The sequence below is a fragment of the Amblyomma mixtum genome, chromosome 6, assembly GCF_055824585.1.
Source record: "Amblyomma mixtum isolate Tamu chromosome 6, ASM5582458v1, whole genome shotgun sequence".
Classification (NCBI taxonomy): Eukaryota; Metazoa; Arthropoda; class Arachnida; order Ixodida; family Ixodidae; genus Amblyomma; species Amblyomma mixtum.
Window position 1 is genome coordinate 29,037,249 of NC_143017.1, and position 19,740 is coordinate 29,056,988.

The 19,740-nt window shown below is 45.8% G+C and overlaps 1 protein-coding gene and 1 pseudogene across 2 annotated transcripts; one reads left to right on the forward strand and one right to left on the reverse strand.

Moving 5' to 3' along the window:
• Positions 1-1,708: 1,708 nt before the first annotated feature.
• LOC149338502 (uncharacterized) lies at positions 1,709-4,863 on the forward strand. Its single transcript, XM_089550332.1, has 2 exons — positions 1,709-1,972; positions 2,970-4,863. Exons 1-2 carry the CDS (start codon positions 1,747-1,749, stop codon positions 4,307-4,309), a joined length of 1,566 nt encoding a protein of 521 aa, XP_089406458.1. The 5' UTR covers positions 1,709-1,746; the 3' UTR covers positions 4,310-4,863.
• Positions 4,864-9,296: 4,433 nt separating this feature from the next.
• On the reverse strand, positions 9,297-10,872 carry LOC149338503 (uncharacterized; annotated as a pseudogene). Its single transcript, XR_016283740.1, has 3 exons — positions 10,432-10,872; positions 9,523-9,652; positions 9,297-9,449 (listed from the first exon to the last, which is right to left on the reverse strand). The product of XR_016283740.1 is annotated as an uncharacterized LOC149338503 (transcript).
• Between the last annotated feature and the right edge of the window lie 8,868 nt (positions 10,873-19,740).

The window sequence follows — 19,740 nt, forward strand, 5'->3', positions numbered from 1 at the left end:
AAAAACAAGGTTATGCGTCAGTAAGCCATCTATTTCATTATGTGACAGTGAGGTTGCATACCTCGATGCCACGTAGAAACATGGGTTTTGTCTGTGTACTAGCTGATAAGTTGGCCACTTTTTCTGTAAAATTTACTGCCTTCCTTGAATAAGTTTCGGTTCCACTCTGTCTGCGTCGATGCGCTGTTTGCCTTCAAGAGAGTCGCAGCTATGAAATCATTAAAACAGGTAAAGTTAAAAGCCAAGCGAGTAAATTATGCAACACTTTTAACTTTACTGGCATCTCAAAGAATATTTTTGGCACAGAAAAGACTTCTTTAGTGTATTCATTATCTCGAGAATGCAGAAACTTCAGAAGCCATTCAGAACTATTTTTTCGTAACAAGGCTTTAAAAGAGAGGTATCACTACTTCGGCAAAGTAAGGTGAATTATCCTAATTTACGGCCCATTTATAGTAAAAAATACGGGTGAGGTTCATGGCTTCGTGAAATCTGGAAAGAGTGATAACCCTATGTGCGTTCTCGATGGATATTAAGGACATTTTTGAATTACTTCCTCACGACACGTTCCAAGCTGTGCCGAAGAACACACTGCGCTGTTCGGAAGTGTGGGTTTCCAGAACTCAGTAGGGAATGCAGCTATACGCTTTTTAGAAGTATTCTATTTTTTTTTTTCATTTTAACAGAGGGCGCCCTTTATTTCGTGGAATGGTAAGCGCCACCTTGAAAAGAAGTGGATGTGTATGGGCTCTTGTGTTGCGACGGTATTCATGAGCTCTTCTTAACAAAAGTAGGTTAGTCAGTCCAGGAATCAGTAGGCAAAATGCCGCTAAAAAATCCCTCATACGTTGACGACATCCCGCATTTTTTCTACAGTGACCAGGACTCTTTTCAGTTCAGGTATTGGCAAGGGATCTGAGAGCCACCGCGCTGGATTTTAGAGGTTGCATGAATCCGAAGTAGGCAAGTATCATTTCTTCTTTATTGTTTCGGAAATGTCACCATGATTTTTAGCACTAAGGACTTTTGTAAGGGCTACTTGTGCATAACTAACTGACGGAAACCACAACGCGAAAGAATGTATATAAAAGAGAACACAGGACGCTCGTTGAACTACCAACTCTTTATTTTTCACAAAACCAGCATGACAAATACTACAAACACTGGACCAGGTGGGGCGGTCGTCGAAATGAAAACGGTAAGAACTCTTCTAAAACGTTCGAAAGATGTGATAGACATCACCAAAGAACATCGTTACTTGTACGACACAAATAAGGTCACACGACAAAGGCAAGCAAAATATTGTTGTTTCATACCACCCGCAATAGTGTTTTCGAGTGTTGTACACACGAGCTGATGTTTTTGTTTTTATTTGTTTTTTGCTTGGCCGTGTTAACTTATTTGAGGCGTACAGGTAACGATGTTCTTTGTTGATAGTTGTCTGATCTTTGGAACGTTTAGGAGAGTTATTAGCGCTACCATTTCGCCGACCACACCATATGGTCCTGTGTGAGTGGTATTTGTACAGTGGTTTATACAGAAAATATTTGGTGGAATTTGTCTTACTATACGCCTCTTCACGGGCTCATAGCCGCCAGGGGGAGCCACAGCGCCGCAAACCGGATGGACACCCAGGAAACTTCCGGTCTCCCCCGCGAAGCGAGCGAGCGAGCCGCAGGGTCGAGGCGTTTTTTTCTTTTGTGTTTGTAGCACGGCCAAAGTACGGCGCAGTCGCCCTGTTACAATATGTTTTCGGGTGGAAAAACATCGTCCGTGACCCCATCACGACGTGGACCGTGCTGTTGTGTGCCAGGTTGCAGCTTGCGACCTGGAACCAACCTCCTGTCGCAGGTGCGCACTTTCAGGTTTCCGGCAGACGCCGAGCGTAGAAACGCTTGGATAGCAGCAGTTCGGCGGGACCGATGGATGCCTACGAAAAGCTCCCATGTTTGTTCTGCTCATTTCGTTCAAGGTGAGAACAGATTTATGATGTCTACTTGTGCCGCAGCTAATTCCTGCACGTCTTATGTGCGCTTTGAGATTGAACGTTGCGGGTTGGCAATCGTCGCGACCGCAATCGCCTAATCAGCGGCTGCATCTCTAGCAGTAAAAATTGCACTGTGAGGTAAGGAAACACTGTTTTGCGGTTAGTTGTGCGTTCAAGGCGTCGTTTAGCCATTTTCAGGGCAATTAGCCAGCTTGTGACGCTTGCAGTGCAGTTTTGATCATGCTTCAATGCGAGTGTGTGTGATTTACGGGCATTTAAAGTCCCGAAGTAACTCAGCCTATGATAAACGGCGTAGTTCAGTGCTCCAGAATAATTTAGACCACCTGAGGGTTTTGAATGTGTACGGAATTTGCACAGCACACGGTCGCTTTCTAGACGCGTGTCGCGTCAATCAAAACTCTGCCGCTACGGCCGGGATCGAACCCAAGTATCCCAGCTTAGTAATCGAGCGCTTAGTTCATGCTTAGTTTATGAGCGGCAGTTTTTGCTGCGATGCGGGCCCAAGCATCTTATTGTTGTAATGCCTAACTCGGTTGGTGTTCTTTAATGCGCATATCTGGCGCGATTCCTCAGGCGTCTGTTGCTAACCTTCTGGTCGTATGTTCGATCCCGTTCGCTGCATCAACTTTTCTACAGGGACGAAATCCAAAAACGCTGGGGTATCATTCGACGCATTTTTGTTCTACTATTCTGAGCGGCTGGAGAAATTCATTCGATCGCCTGCAAGTGCTGGTAAAAAGAGTGAAATGCTTCCAACTCGCTTGATTCAGTATTTTTGTGCAGTTTCTTACTTACAAATGCCGAACGGAAAGCATCTAATCATACCAAGGAACCCTTAGTGTTTCTTCCTTTTCCTAGAGAAGTCCTGAGCAATATTTCTTTGGTGCATTTCAGCCAGTTTTTTTTGCATTTGGGAGTGCACGTGGGGCTACTTTTTTCAAACATTCTTTTCTTTCTTTAGGTAAACCATCATCTGACCCCACACATCCCGACTATGTCCCCTCCATATTTCCTTATCGTGCCTCGGGAAATGTGGCCCAGAAAATTTCTAGGTTCCAACGCGCTGCTCGAAAGGATGGATTGAAGGAAGCATCCAGACCTGCTGCATGCAATCCTGGGCCAAGTGTGCTTGACTGTGGGCTCAACACGACTGGCTCAGGACAAGACGCGGATGATACCGCACTATCTGTGACTGCAACTGTTTCCGTGGTAGAGAACTGCCACATGGAAACAGAAACTGATCTCAGCATGCAGAATATATCCCACCTTATTGAAGAGAATGGCAGGCTTACGCAGCGTTTGGCCTCTCTGGAGGAAGAGTGTTCAGCAGCTAAGCAAAAGGCTGCTGAACTTGGAAACAAGCATACAAACCATGCTATTATAACCAAAGAAGTGGTAATGCAGTCGGCCAAAACAGTAAAGTTTTACACAGGGTTTGTATCCACAGCCATGTTCACTGCTTTCCTGCAGTTTGTGCTGTCAGCATGGAAGCCGTCATGTGCCACATGGCTTGACGCAGAAACACAACTCATCATGGTACTCATGAGACTTCGTTTGGGTCTGCTTACCCAAGATTTGTCATGCCGATTTGGCATCTCAAATGGCACTGTCAGTTCAATTTTTCATGCATGGCTTGATGTTCTTGCTGCAAACATGACAAAGTTGATAATCTGGCCTTCCCGACAGACACTCCAAGCTAATCGGCCAGCGGCATTTCAGAACCCTTTTTTTGATGGTGTAACTGGCATCATTGATTGTACCGAAGTATTCATACAGAGGCCGATATTAATGACAGCAAGGAGCCAGACATATTCTCATTACAAACACCATAATACAGTAAAAATACTAGTTGTAATATCACCTTCAGGAGCAATAACTTTCGTATCAAAAGCATGGGGAGGCAGGACGCCTGACAAGGAGATTACTCTACGCAGTGGTCTCCTAGACAAGGTCAAGGAAGGGGATGTCTTTCTTGTTGACCGAGGATTTAGATGCGGTGAGATGTTTGCTGCACGAGGTGCAACACTTCTCATGCCATCACTGACTAAGAATCGTGCCCAGCTACCTGGTGCTGAGGTCACAACGTCTAGGAAAGTCTCTAGCGTGCGCATCCATGTTGAGAGGGCCATACAAAGATTGAAAGTTTTCAGAATTTTCCAGACTGTGCTGCCTTTGAACTTCGTGAAGAGGACTGGCGACAAGAATCTCGCAACCATAGATAAAGTGGTGGTGGTGTGCTCTGCTTTAGTTAATCTGCAAACCCCTATCATTAAGAATTCTCAGCGCAGAAGTGCTTCATAACTCTCTTCCACGAAAGTACAGTGCTGTGAGGAAACATGAATACAGACATGCTGTGATGGAACAGCAAATGCTCATGTGTGTGTGACCATGCTGACAATCATTGCATACAGTTTCATAGCATGTACTTATGTTTTCGACTACTTCCAGGGTGTCTGCACTACGTGTACACATACTGTGATAGAACAGCAAGTGCTCATGTGTGTGTGACCATGCTGACAATCATTGCATGTGTTTATCTTTTCTACTACATCCAATGTGTCTGCACTGTGTGTACACAATAAGTCCTGTTGTTGATGTTGCCCACATTGATCTTTTCACATTTGTTTATTCTATTTTCTTGCACTCTCTGCAGTCAATTACTGCATATTGTTTGACTCAGTTTTTAAGTATTTCCTGTTGCTTGTTCTCACATGTTGAGAATTGGGCTTTTTGTTTTCTGCTTGTATAGATATTCTGTCCTCAGAGCAGGTGTTCAAAGTTTTACTTGCTGTTTGCTTCTGTATCAGTGTTTTTTTATATGTTCCCTGCTTGGGACGTGAAGGCGTACTGTATTTAAAATCTATTATATTTGAGTTTGCACATCCGACATTAGTCCTTGAAGTGAACATATTTTGTCAAACAAGCAGTGTTTTTCTGCCTTTCGAATGTGATAAAATATAAGACTTGGAGTGCTCAGCAAAAAAAAAAGCTTGTGCTTAAATTGAGATGCTGTAAGCTACAGGGTTAGCCTTGAGGTTTCTGCCTACAACTGCTCCACCGTAGCGGCACCTACAGTAAATAAATTACATAATCTGGCGCCAAGATCACAAACACAAATAATAGCTACTCATGCTGTCACCATATGGAGACTTGGTCCGTCTCCAGGAAGTACTTTAAAAGAAGACGTGAAGCCTCTTTTATACAGAATTGGTTCCCAAGTGGAGAAACAATGTCTTGAAGGGAGCTGTGAGGGAGTCCTGCCTTCTTGAGAGAGCCGAACAACACTAACCTTTCCGCGCCGTGAAGAGTACAGCACATTAAGTAATGTCCTATATCACCGCACACACCACACGTTGAACATGATGGAGACGACTCCAGGCCCGTCTTATACATATACGCAGGAGAACGAGCAGAGCCCGTGCGTATGCAGTGCAGTAAAGCTTCTTGGGATCTTTGGAGACCCTTGGTCACACATGGCTTGTTGGTTGAGCCCCACAATGAAGTGAAGTGACTGAACACTGTCTCCTGAAGTGTCTCTTGTCATCTTGAGCAACTTTTCTCGAAGGGTTCCCAGACAGCATTCTAAGGGCGAGGCTCTCCGCCATCTCGTTGCCTATGATACCTGTATGTGAGGCCACCCATTGGACATTGGAAGCGTATAGAGAAGCCTCTGCTGCTCAGATTATGCAACAAACTTAGACCGCTAAGACACAAAGCATCAGTAGGGAACCCACACTCTAACCTTTGAAGGGCAGATTTTTATTCCCCGCTAAAAGTGCAAAAAGAGCACAAACCCAAGTCGTTCACGGCCACGCTAGTGCAAAGAAATCTAACGGCAACGCAACACGCACTCGAAAACACAAGCGAGGACTACGTGATGTTAGAAATAATCCCAAACAGAAAAGGGGACAACAGTCTCTTTATTCTGAATATATACAACTCACCGAAAAACCGGGGCACAGGGCTGGCGGACCTATTACGTAAAGCCATTAGACTATCTTATAAGAAGGGATTAGTAATCACGGGGGACTTCAACGCCCCGCATCCGGCATGGGGATATCGGACGGCCTCCCCTAAGGGAAACAAACTATGGACAGAAATCCAAAACTTAAGGCTCACGCTACTAAACAACCCGCAAGACCCCACGAGGATAGGCAATAGCGTCAGCGTAGACACGTCCCCAGACTTGACGCTAGGCAGAGACCTCGAGGGTGAAAGATGGTCAAACACAGGACACACCTTGGGTAGCGATCACTACATCACAGAGATTGAAACACAAACGTTGAAGAACCTACCGCCGCTATTGAAGACTGTCGAAGGTATAAACCATACGCTATATGCGGATGACATAACAATATGGACGCATACAGGAAACGATGGGGAAATAGAACAAAATCTCCAACACGCGATCGATATTGTCCAGGATTACGCGGAATGGGCAGGACTAAAATGCTCGCCAAGCAAATCCGAACTTCTTATGATCCGGGGGGCTAGGAAACGCGATACCAACGCAGGAGACATTCACGTACTGGTAAAGGAGACTCCGGTAGCCAGAGTTGACAAAATCAGGGTCCTAGAACTTATAATACAGGACAATAGAAAGAACACAGAGACAATAAACAGGCTTAAGTCCACAATTAACATGACAACCAGGCTCATAAGGCGAATAGCTAACAAAAGACGGGGAGTCAAAGAGAAAGATCTCTGCCGAATGGTTCAGGCTTTCGTGATAAGCAGAATAGTTTACGCCGTTCTCTACCTCAAGCTAGGGCTGGCGGAACAGAACAAAATAGATGGGATCATAAGGCAGGCATATAAAGCAGCATTGGGGCTGCCCCACTGCACTCCTACGGAAAGACTTCTTAAACTGGGGATCTACAACACCACCACGGAACTATGCGAGGCACATATATTTGCGCAATTAAGGAGGCTTGCGACCTCACCCCCGGGGAGAAAGATCCTGAGCAACCTAGGATTACATGATAGAATTCCGGAAAGAAACGCGCAGGCAAAATTACAGACCAAAGTTAGAAAATTACTCACTATTAAACCACTTCCAAAAAACATGCACCCTGCTTTTCACGAAGGCAGGAGGAGAGCCAGAGCAAAGGCCCTTGAAGCCAAGCTCGAAGGCTCGGAATACACAACCTATGTAGACGCGGCGGAATACGAAGGAGGCGACTCCTTTGTGGTCGTGGCCGTGAACGACTCGGGTGAAACATTAACGGCCGGTTCGGTCAAAACAAAAAACTCAGGGACAGCGGAGGAGGCGGCTATCGCCATGGCAATGGCCAGCACCAAAGCAGTCACCATAATTAGCGACTCCAAGGCGGCTATCAACAATTTTGCGCGGGGTATGATCTCCCAGGAGGCAGAACGAATCCTAAGAGATAAAGACTGGGACCAATGAGAGGTGGAACTAATATGGGTGCCGGCACACTCGGGGAACAGGGGAAACGAGTTGGCTCACAGTATAGCTCGAGGTTATGTCAGCCGAGCAGTGAGCCGGGTTGAGTCCCCAAATTTCACGAGATATGGATTCATATCATTTCACGAATACACCAATCAGTTTAAACTGGAAAGGAGGATCTATCCGCCACCAGACAAAAAGCTCGACAAAAGCCAGGAGGTAACGTGGCGTCGGCTCCAGACGCGAGCCTTCTTTAGCCCGTTGAGACTAGCACACATGTATCCAACACAATACAACGCTACTTGCAAACAATGCGGCGAGATAGCCGGATATGACCACATTTTATGGAGCTGCAAAAAGGCGCCGCCACCGGCGGACCTACTACCAGTCCCTTCTCTAGAGCGGTGGGAGGCTATACTGGCCAGCTCAGACCCGTTGACGCAAGTCCGGGCCACTGAGTGGGCTCACAAGGTCGCCAAGAGCCATGGGCTCGAAGCCACCTAGTATAATGCCCACTAGGGCTCAGTGCTGACAATAAACGTTTTCCAATCTAATCCAATTCCGACAGGATAACAACAGGTTGAGCCGTACAAGACCCTAGCTTCTTGAGAGCTGCCTGAATGGCAACGCTTTCAGCTGTTGTGGAGGACACGACTTCAGTAAAGCGAACAGAGCCGGTACACTTCAAAGAGGGAATGGGAAAAGCAGCAGCACTAGCTCCTCTGGCCTTGTCCTTACTCATCAGCAGTCTGCCCATTATGTTGACATGCAGTGCAAATCCATTGTCGAGGTGTGCGTCTAAGTTTTACACACTTGAGGTGTAACGTTTCCTCACAGAGTGAGCATTCCACAATGTGGCCCAACTTGGTGCCTCGGCAGTGACATGTCTTCTTTGCACCTTCGATTTGACTGAAGATGTGCATTGACTGTAGTTCCGGGAATATGTGGGTGAAAAAAAAGTTTGCTGCCTTGAGTTTAGTAGCTGCCCAAAATGTCTCGTCAAAGCTTATGATTTCTTTTGTTAGAGAGGAACTTGTATATACCACAAAATATGCCTGACACAGCCCAGTAAGAGCCATTTGAGCCTGAATTTGTGTGTAATAGGCATGGTTATGCTTGAGCTGTAAGTCTTCATTCAGGTATGCCAGTTTAGTTAAGCCCTTCGTCAGTGAAGCATCTTTCATAGTTGCAGGGCATTTCACTTCTAGTACTGATTTTGGACAGCATGAACAAGACACTAGTACTTCTGGAGATGCTCCTATAAAAGGCATGTTCCTTTCAATTAAACGACCACAGTCTCGAAGACTGAAGTCCACATGTTTTTGAGACTCCGTTTCTATAAATGCCTGCACAGCTTTCTTCTCTGTTTGGGAGCCCCACTGCAGGTTGGATACTTGAGGGGTCTTCACGTACCCCATAATCTCCGCAACAAGGCCTGCTGCACCTGTGCTGCATGCTGCGACACGGTGCATTACAGAGGCAGTGATCCTCCCTCGACGTTCTTTTAACCACCTAGGTGACCTTGCTTGGCCTCGAGTCGCTTCCTCAATTTCACTACAGCATGCAGCTGTCAGTTCCACTTTTTTCCCCTCGTCTATGTCGAGGTCTTGGTATATTTCAGCAAGGGGTGGTTTCGCAGAGAGTTGCTTTGATCTGCCCACTTGTACAGGTTCCAGGGCAGCTGTCTCAGGGGCAGAGTCTGTGTCTTCGCTGTCAGAGATTGAAGTCAGGATCAAAGTGTTTGGTGCAATTTCCTGAAAAAACAGTATTGGAATTAGTGCCCTATTTGCAATGTCAGTGGATCTGATTCTTTACAGTTGCACAAACAGTGAGCATCTTTTGTGTGTGTCCTTTCTCTACGTATGTATCAAAATTTATTTAATGTGAAGTCCTTACCTTCACTTGATGAAGAAACCTTGACACTTGCTCATCCGTGAGCACTGGTACTGAGTAGTCTGGTGCCTCGCTGACTTGGGGTGGTGCACGGCCTATTTTGGGCTTAAAAAATTCGATCTCCGAGACTGGTGCTGCCTGTGGAAAGTTCAGTGTCAATTACAATTTTGCTCACAACTCTGTTCATGGCAGAATGAAAACAAAGACTTACTGTGCTTCCCTTTGATGCCTCAATCCATTTACATGCAACATCAGTTGGGGACGGGTCATTCAGGCCATACTGCGCAGTTGCCTCAACTCTAAACAAGAGTGCAGCCACGTGTATGCAGCATTCCCCAAGGCTGAAAAATAAGTAGGAAACATGAGAAATAAAAAGTTCACAAACAACTGTAATTATTGGTGAGAAGTGTGGCCCTAGAAAAAGTTTAAATGCCTTGTACAAAAGAATGCTGGAGGGTGAGATCTGACGACTTTTGTCATCCACAAGGCAACTCGATCAGGATGAATGCAACATCATGCAGTCAAGCATCGACAAATGATCTGGCTATGACATGAATATTGTCGCAAAGTAGTGGCTTTAATAAAGCAGACTTGCATGGAGACCAATAACAGCTGTCTGAACAAACGGATTATTGGGCTGAGTTGCGCCCCACGAATGAATAATATGCGTCGGTGATCACAAGCGCTCTCGGCGATCCTCGAAATAGACTACTGACAGCACTGGGCCGAGTTGAATTTAAAGACAGTATGGAAAGTTACAGATAACATGTTACAAATGACATGTACAACCTAGAACAGCCCAGATGCGGCAGCGTGTCACAAACAAAACGAGATAATTCTGGACAAATCTGCATGCGACGAGCAAAGCGATAAAGCCGCGCTCCGGCGGCTGTTAGCACAGCAAACAAAGTTTACAATGACGAATTACGGCAGTATGGCAAACATTTCATTACACGCGCATAGTTATGCGAACAGTAGCGCTTTTCTGCGCTGTAACGCAACTAGTACAGTTCGAAAACGGGAAAGTCTCCATTCTTTGTGGTTTGATTCGGAAAAATGAAAAATAAGGCAAGGTAAAGGCTTATGGCATTGTAGCTCTTATTATGATTCGCCTACTTACCCGGCCATGCAAGTGCAATGCGCACTTTCGACGGTTCCATCCTCCTTCGCAATGCACCACGCCTTGTAGGACTTCGAAAGCGTTTGACTGGCTTCCACAGTCGCCGCAATAACAACAACGCCGTCTCCGTGCGCTCCCGCCTTGAGAGATTTCACTTGCTTCATCCTTTCCGCATATGAATGCGTTGTAAGCATCTTCAAGTTTATAAGACTTAAATTGTTCGTTCGTGTAAAAACACACGCCTTCTACAAGATACAAATAAATATCTGCTGCTGTCACAGGCGGCAGATTTCGTGGGCCCGATGTAAAGGCGAACCGGACAACGTCGTCGTCGAGAGCGTCAGGCAGCTCCTCGCCTCTGAACGAAAGTTTCGCGCGGTACCGCACTTGCGCCTCGGTGTCCAGCTTCTTAAAATAATCACTTGACATTATTTTTGTACAAGCGACGCACAGTGAACGTAAGCACAGCCTCAAAACACGCGCGGATAGTCGAGGTCTCCGTATCGCGCCGCCTGAAAAACACTGCCGGAAGTTCTTCGCCGGAAGTTTAGTGGGAGCAGCCAATGAGCGCCAGAGGCGCGTGTTTGTAAACAGTGAAAAGGCGTATAAGGTGGCATTTATAATGAACAGACAAGTAATTTCACTTCTTGAATGAGCTCATTTCAAATGCAGTACTCCCCATGACAGCCTAATTTAAGAGCTTAGTGCTCCAGAGTGGTTGTGTCAATGGAGTAAGTGGTGGCTCATTTCAACTAATATTTTTATAGGGTGCAAAACATTCTAGCCAACTCTCCAGCAAGTGGTGTTGGATGCTTATGGAGGACCAACGCCTTGTCCCACGTAGAAAATGAGAAGAATGCCTTGATCTGCTCTCTCTTTGGGTATTATCTTAAAAAAATGGCGAGGAACTTTAGCGGCTAAAGTGGTGAAAGGCGGAAGCCTGAGTGCTGCATTCTGCTACGCGATTGTTCAGTGCACATTTTGTTGGTGCATTAATTAACTGCCAATTAATGACGCTTAAGCTTCGCCTTTAGGAGTGGAGAGCGACAGCGTTTTGTAACGCTGCCACGGAGTTCAAGGAACGCCACCACCCGTTCGGCGCGATGCGTTGCCCTCTGAACGCAACGCTTTTTGAGCAAAGCAAATGGGGCTGTAATTCTGTGTCATCTCGGTGGACACCTGAGCCGCACGGTACAGGAAAGAAGGAAGTGTGAGTGAAAGAAGAACGAGGGGCCGTAATGAAGAAAATGAAAATTGTATTTCAGGAAAGGAAATTACGCAGTAACTGTCTCAGATATCTCAGTAGACACTAGTCGAAAATTCTATTTGAGAAAAGGAGGTTGCGCATATTACAATGGACACCCGTCAAAATTCGCACGCGGTGACGTCACGACAATTTGGACGAATCTGAAACGCGGACAAATACGCCATGCTCGTCGGTAAATTGGTTTTTGAGGAAAGGAAATGTATCTGTTTCTCATATCTCGGTGGACACCTAAACCTCGCCGTAACAGGAATGGAGGAAGATGAGAGTGAATGAAGACGCCGTATTCACTAGATGCATCTTTGCTCATTGCAAACCGTCGAGCTGGCATGGCGCAGTGGTAGCGTGCTCGACTCGCACTCCGGAGACCGGGGCTCGATTCCCAAGCTCGGCCAATTTCCTACTCGATTTTTATTTATCTAGTCGGTTCGATCCCGGCCGCGGCGGCTGAATTTCTTGAAGGCGAAATTCTAGAGGCCCGTGTGCTGTGCGATGTCAGTGCACGTTAAAGAACCCCAGGTGGTCGAAATTTCCGGAGCCCTTCACTACGGCGTCTCTCATAGCCTCAGTCGCTTTGGGACGTTAAACCCCAATAAACCAATAAACCAATAAACCAAACCGACTCGAAATGTTAGACTAATTGGTTAAGTAAGCAATTAACTACACTCAGTCAAACTTACCTGGAGCATCACTATACGATCCCTTTGATTGGTTGCATGGTTACTAGCCAAAGTACAATTGGCCCCGTGTGAAATTCGCGCACTGTGACGTCACGACCATTTCGACCAATTGAAAAGCTTGACATTTCTGTCGACAGCTCCTGCTTACAACGATGAGGCATTAAAGTCTTCCGCCTTAATATCCAAAGAAATGAAAATAGAGATGCCACCCTTGTAAGCAAGGACGGCACTTGAAAAGCTTTGCTGTGAACATACAGCGATATCATGCTATCGCTGGTTATGAGGCACGACGTCAAAGGAGGCTCCTTCTGGAAGAAAGAATAGAAAAAAAATAAAGGCGTGAAAGCAATTACACCTTTGAGCTTGAAGCATATGAGGTACTTCAAGTGTAGCTTGAGCAAAGTTCACACAATCATTTCAGAGGGTATTTTTCAATGATATAAGCATTGTTCAATATTAAACGTTTTTCACAATAAAAGGTAAGCTAGTAGTACATAGTAGCTACTATACTAGCTAGGACATATTTGTATCCAATCTGCTGACATCGGCTGAACGCGGTTTTCGGTGTAGTACAAGTTTTTATAGAGTGCCGTTAATGGAATAGGTGAAGGTAAGCAGTATCAACCAGGGCATTTTCTCTGTTAAGCATAAAACAGCAAAAATAAAATGGTCCTACCGAGGTACATGCGCATTCGCACTGCCTCTGGCTGATTTGCTGCACTCAAAGCTGCATTGCTAATTAATTTTTTTTTCACTGCTCAGAAGGTTTCTCATGCATTCCAGACACTACATCAAAAGCAATCACTGAAATCGGAGCATGCAAAAAAAAAGACAGTGCTTTGCACAAACGCAGTGGAAGCTTGAATACTTCCCTTGCGGCTTCTCCTAACTGGGAGAAGACGAAGCCGCGCATTTTGCCGGCGTCGTCATTCTGCGTACACCTTACAGGCAAGTTAAGGGAGACGAACATGCAGGGTGAATGAAGCTTTACTATAATTTCTTTGGCATTGTTAGGAAGACAGAGGTACAATTAGCCACCACATCTGCTTCCACAATTCCTGGTTTCACTATTTTACGATAAACAGCTTGAAAACGGACGGCAGCCCTTTATACTCCCATTCGGGCTAATTTATGTTTACAGTACGGGAGGCCAGACGTGTGCTTAACGGATGGCACTAAGGGACAAATCACAATATCAGTAGGCGAAAAGCGGACGCGTGGCCATCTCCTTGATTTCCATTGGGCAGCTGCTCGTGCACTGTGCCTGGTTCCCGCATTCTCTCCTACAACGCATCGTTGTCGCTGCGTTGCTTCCATTGTAGAACAGGCTTTTGAGATTCAAATTCAAGCTCGCATGACTTGTCGTGAGGAAAGTACGTGACAAAGAAACAAGGAGTTTACCATTCTTGCTCGAGTATTCAGGCGCTTCCCGTTGGAACGAAAATGGCTCTTCGAGCAAGCGGCTGAAGAAGCGAGATCTCGTCGTCTTTCAAGGAATTGTTCGGTGCGTACTGCCGGCAATGTGCCAGCCATTGAATGAATTGGCTGGTGCCGGCTCCTCTGGTACTGCCTTTTTCTTTTTTTCTTTGCGCGCGGTTCTGCACTACGAATTGCAAATATAAGAAGGCTGTAGCGACGCAGTGGGTGGGTCTTTCCAGCCGTGATTTATTTCCTGCACTTCACGGCAGAACGACCGTCTCTCTCGCATTCGGGTCAATTGACATCGCCTTCCTACTGCCGGCAAATCGGAGATGTACCGCTGTGGATTCATGGTGCTCTGAGAGTTCTTTCTTCTGTATCCTCCACGCCTTGTCCCGATTCGGCGTTGGATGTGGAGAACCCAGTGTCGTTGTGCGCGCTTTTTTTACCGTTTGCATTGGACATCCTTAGTTTTTGGTTTTAGTCTGACTCGTACACAAACAGCAGCAACCGTGTTGAACCAAACGCGCTTCAATGTTTTTTCGTTCATTAGTCGTTCTTTTGTTCGCAGCGTTAGAATGTGAGACCAAAGAAAGGTGTGGGTAATGGTGCTTTAAATTGGCCGGCGGCAATATATTGTTAACTTCAGAAAGCCTTGCTAATTCTCGGAGCAGCTCACTTTCAAAAGGTTGTGGTGGCAGCTGTGACCAGAAGCTGTGATTATGTGTGTCAGTAAACGCGCTATAGGCTAACGCCGGAACATGGCGTACAGGCCCCATCTCCTGTGGCAGTAACTACTGTGCACTGTGTGGGTTAATATACGGTGCAGCTTGAACGCAATAGGTTTGTGCAGTAGGAATGGCAGTGTAGTTCCATCTTTTCCGTAGCTTCGAACCTTTGTTCACAGTAACAGCGATAGAGACCACTGTGTGCCATGTGTATTTTCACAAATGTAGCATGGTTTCTTGAAAGCTTTGGGCCATGCCAATAGTGGGCACGTGTTGTACAATGTAACTAGCAAGAAACTTCTCGGCGTTACGTTTGTTTAAGAAGGATTACTTTAACGCTTCAAGCTTCAGATATGTAGTTTCGCGCATGGACGACAGAGTCAATAATGATTCTTCACGATCAATGGTCAGTAAACCAACTTTCAGAATCCCTTGACCCTTTTTGCGTACATCGCCTGCTTTGAAAGCTTAGTTAATGGCTGTTGTGACAAAGTGTTGACAACAAAATAAACATCAACTTTTCCTGGAATTCTCTTGAGCCATCCACAGTTAACAGCATTGCTGCAACGCTCATGTGCCTCCGTTAGAACAATAGCATATCCCCAAGCACTACGCTGAAAAAATCCTTATTTTGTTTTCTTCTAAATGCTGGTTCACAGTATGTGCAAAACTGATTCTGGCATTCGCGCAGGTTTCACGACGTTGTGAAGCCGTAAAGAGCGTACAGGGCAGTTTTCACTGCAGCCCAGAAGTTTGTCTTAAGGTTTAAAACTGGCGAAGCCATAAAGCTTCGAACCCTGGCGGTGCGTGGAACTGCTTCACATTACTCTAACCTTTACTTTAGAATAGAGACAAAGATCATTAACTGGGCGCACAACCTTCACACACGAGTGGTGTCATCTGTTATTTAGCTGTTATTGTACCTGTTGCGCTTACAAATGTATCAAGTTAGATTAACTCGCACCGCTTTGTATTTTATATTAGCGAATAACCACAAACATGCCTCATTGAAACCTGCGGTGTTAATTTTCCCTCTCTAGCTTAACTAACCTGTCGGTCTTCTCCGCAAATCTTCTAATCACCTCTTTCGCTTCACTTCATGAAAAATAATACTATCACGGCTGTTTTGTAACCCTACAGCATTTCGGACCTTGAAGGAAGCCTCGTGTGCCTAGAGGACATTACACTGGGTAAAATTATTGGCTATCGTTTCCATACTTTGCATTCAGCCAGAATACGTGCCTTCAGCGGAATTAAAATTTTACCCGCGGCGAGCACCAATCCTCGGAATAGACAGCGCGTTTCATTGATTTGCTCAAAACTATTTTTATGCGACTATATGGAATGATGCCAACGCCATCAGAAGGGTTGTTGGAGAGTGGAAAAAGAAAGTAATACAGGAGAGAGATGGCTAATACAAGTATACAGCAATAACTTAGTACCGAAAAATGTACAGACAGAAAGCTATACTATAATGAGATAAAAATATACGAGCCACAAATGTACAAATGTCGACATCGAACGAGCAGTTAAAAAAGTGCTCGCGGATCATATGAAATGCAGCTTGAAAAGGTTATCGGCTCAAAGAGAGGAACCTAACGATGACGCTGTGTATAAACGCACAATTGCCGAATTTATTACAATCATTTACTCAGCGAGGATTTAAAGGTTTGGTTTAGTTTATGGGTGGTGGTGTGACATTTTTATTCGAACATCCTTTCTGTTAGGCGTTCAGTACATCCTGGGCCAAGGCGACGAGGGCACGTTGCAGTCTCAGATCCAGGGAGGCGAGCCAGATGGGCCACGGTGGGGGCGGGGGGAAAGGATAGGCGGGGGACTGGAAGGCTGCGTGACACTGTGTAAGGCAGTGTTCTATGTCTGCATATGTGTGTGGACAGTTTGGACACTGAGGCGTGGAAGGGTACTGGTATAGGTAAGGTTTGGCTGGTGTATGTAGGAGATTAAACTGTATTCGGCGAAGAATGCGAGCTTCACTGATCGATAAGGATGGGTGCGGTGGTGGTAAATCAGCTAAATCCAATTTTTGCTCCGCGTAGTATTCGTCGACAGTGCGTTTGTAAGCCCTGGCCGCCTGCTCCGTCGGTGGGCTCGTCCATGGGATCCCCGGCGCCCGGTGTATAGTTTCGCAGGCAAGCTGGTGAGCCAGCTCATTGCCGGGGATGCCCATGTGACCAGGGATCCACCGAAGGGTCACCGGTCATGGGCTTAATGCTAAGAGGGCGGCATCTAAGGCCGATCGAATAGGGAAAGGGAGGGCTCTTTCATGGAAGGCACGCGGAGCTGCTTGCGAGTCTGTATAGACAATGTATTGGGGGCGGGGGGTAGGGTGGCAAAGTGTGTGATGGCATCGGCGATCCCGTGTATTTCTAGGGCGAGCGTGGTGGGTGGGGAGGTGTATGGACCGGTTGTGTGAGTGCTGGTTGTAGAGAGGGAAGGGTGGAGGAAGAAGGCTGCTGTGGATCCCGCGGTTTCCGTGAGACAGGCGTCTGTGTAGGCCACCGCCGCAGCGTCCAAAGGTGGCTTGTGGTTGTATGCGTATGCCTGGCGACGGCCTGCGTGTGTGTGTGCGGACATGTTGCGTGGAATGGGTGCGAGGCGGAGGTTAGGGGGATAGATCGGAGACTGCGGTGGGTCTGGGAAAGAGATGGGTGCGTAGGGAGTCTGGGAAAGTATCCACCGTCCAGCTGGTGTACTGGACAGGCGGATGATTTGTCTCTTCCGGTGCAGGTTAAGGAGGGCTTGAAGAGGGTGGAAGAGGCCTGTTCTGTACAGGGTGTCTGTAGAAGCCTGAGGGGGGAGTCCTAGTGTTGCTTTATATAGTGTATTGAGGGCCCGGGTTAGTTTGTCTTGTTGTGTACTTGTAAGTGGGCAGTAAGGTATGTAGTACAGAAATTTGTACAGAGCCAGCGCTTGAGCAAGGCGGCTGGCGTGTGTCTCTGAGAGGCCGCCATGTTTTAAAACTACGCGGCGCAGTAAGTGTGTTACTGAGTGGCATGTGCGTATGGACTCATTGATGGCAGAGGTGAAGTGTTGGAGTTGAGTGGCATACCCAGGATGCGACAAGATTCGACGCGGGGGATGCGCTGTCCGGCAAGGGTGAGGGAGATGAAGGGGCTCATCGTCCGTTGATATTTACTGCGTGTTATGAGTAAAAGTTCTGATTTCTCCGGAGCGGGTTGCAGGTCAGCTTGGGAGAGGTGTGAGGAAATGGTGTTAAGTGCATGTTGTAGTGTGGTTTGGACCTCTCCCGGTGAGCCAGTGGTGACCCACAAGGTGAGATCGTCTGCATAGAAGACGAAATGAAGGTTGGGAATATCGGCGAAGGCCCGGGCGAGTGGGACCATGCCTAGGTTAAAGAGGATGGGAGAGAGGACGGCACCTTGTGGCGTGCCACGAGTGAGTGGGTTTGGGTCAGACAGTTTGTCGAGGTAGCGGATACGGGCAGAGCGGTGGGAGAGGAAAGCTCTTATGTAATTGTGCATGCTGTGTCCGCACTCACTAAGGATCCTGCTGATTTAGTTTCATTCAAAAAATATCGTAATAATCTAACAAGTGAGCTAAGGAGCGCTAAGCAAGCTTACCAGCAGCGCTTAGTCAGTAATAACAAGCACAATCCCCGACAGCTATGGAAAGTTTTGAATGAAGCTTTTGTCCACAAAAAACATAACAAAACACTAGGTGAACTATTTGTCGAAAATGAGCTTTTATCCGGGGCCTCCCTTGCAGAGAAATTTAACTGTTTTTTTACTGCCTTTAAGCCAACCGGAGATGTAAAACCTGCCACTAGTACAATTAGCAATATGCCTAATGAATCACTAGTCTTTTATCAAACGGATTCGGAAGAAGTGTTCTCAGTATTAATGAATCTGAAATCAACACGCTGTGTGGATTATGATGGGCTGCAAATAAAACCGCTGAAGTTTGTTGCAGACCTAATAGCCCCGTATCTAGCTTTCATTTTTAATCAGTCCCTTTCATGCTCTATTTTCCCTAATGAAATGAAAAATGCCAAAGTAACAGTTATCTTTAAAGGAGGTAATAAAGCCGTATTAACCAACTACCGCCCGATTTCCGTACTTCCAGTTTTTTCGAAGGTATATGAGAAGATTATTCTAAAAAGAATGGATAGCTTTTTTACTAAACACAGCTTGCTAACAGATTCACAGTTCGGGTTTAGAAAAGGACGCTCTATCGAATCTGCTCTCCTCTCACAAAAAGAATTTATCTTGCAAAATTTTGAACGTAAATGTCTAACTCTCGGTATCTTTGTTGATTTCAGTAAGGCTTTTGACTTTCTTAACCACACTATTTTGCTTGCTAAACTAGAAATGTATGGTGTTCGAGGAATGTGTCTCCATCTTCTACGGTCATACCTCACTGATCGAAAACAGGCTGTTTTCTGTGATGGACATGGATCCGCTCTTCAGGCTATAAACTGTGGAGTGCCTCAGGGCAGCCTTTTAGGTCCTTTTCTCTTTAACGTATACATAAATGATCTCGTAAACATTGACAGTAACGTTAAATTCATTCTGTACGCAGATGACACCAGTATTTTCTTAACGGGCTCCTCAACAGATCAGTTATTAAATCGCGGTAATGCTGTTCTTAAAACTTTGCATGCGTGGTCCGTTCAAAATGGGTTGTCTATTAATACCAATAAATATAAAGCTGTTTTCTTCAGGCCTAATAACGTCACAATTAACTTAAACGATGATCTTCAACTTGGGAATCATAAAATAGAAATCGTGGACACCTTCAAATCACTCGGTGTAATTTTTGACGCCTGTATGAGCTGGACCGCACACGCAACACATCTTCGCAAGAAATTAGCTCCTTCCGTTGGTTTTCTTGCTCGGTACCGCACTGAATTTCCTCCCTGTATAAAACGAATGATTTATCATGCCCTATTCCAATCACACATTAACTATTGCCACATAGTTTGGGCTACCACATCCAAAACAAATCTACAGAAAATTCTAATTCTCCAAAAGAAAGCTATCAGGATTATCTCAGGTGCCAGTTTTACTGCCCATACGGCTGAATTGTTTACTAAGTATGAAGTAATTCGTGTCAATGTTTTTCTTGAGTACCGCCTATTATACTATCTCAAATTTTGTTCACCATCAATATGTAATTTTTTGCTTAATATCGCATTGTTAAAGCCCATAGAAAAGTATGTTCAAACCCGATCAACTGC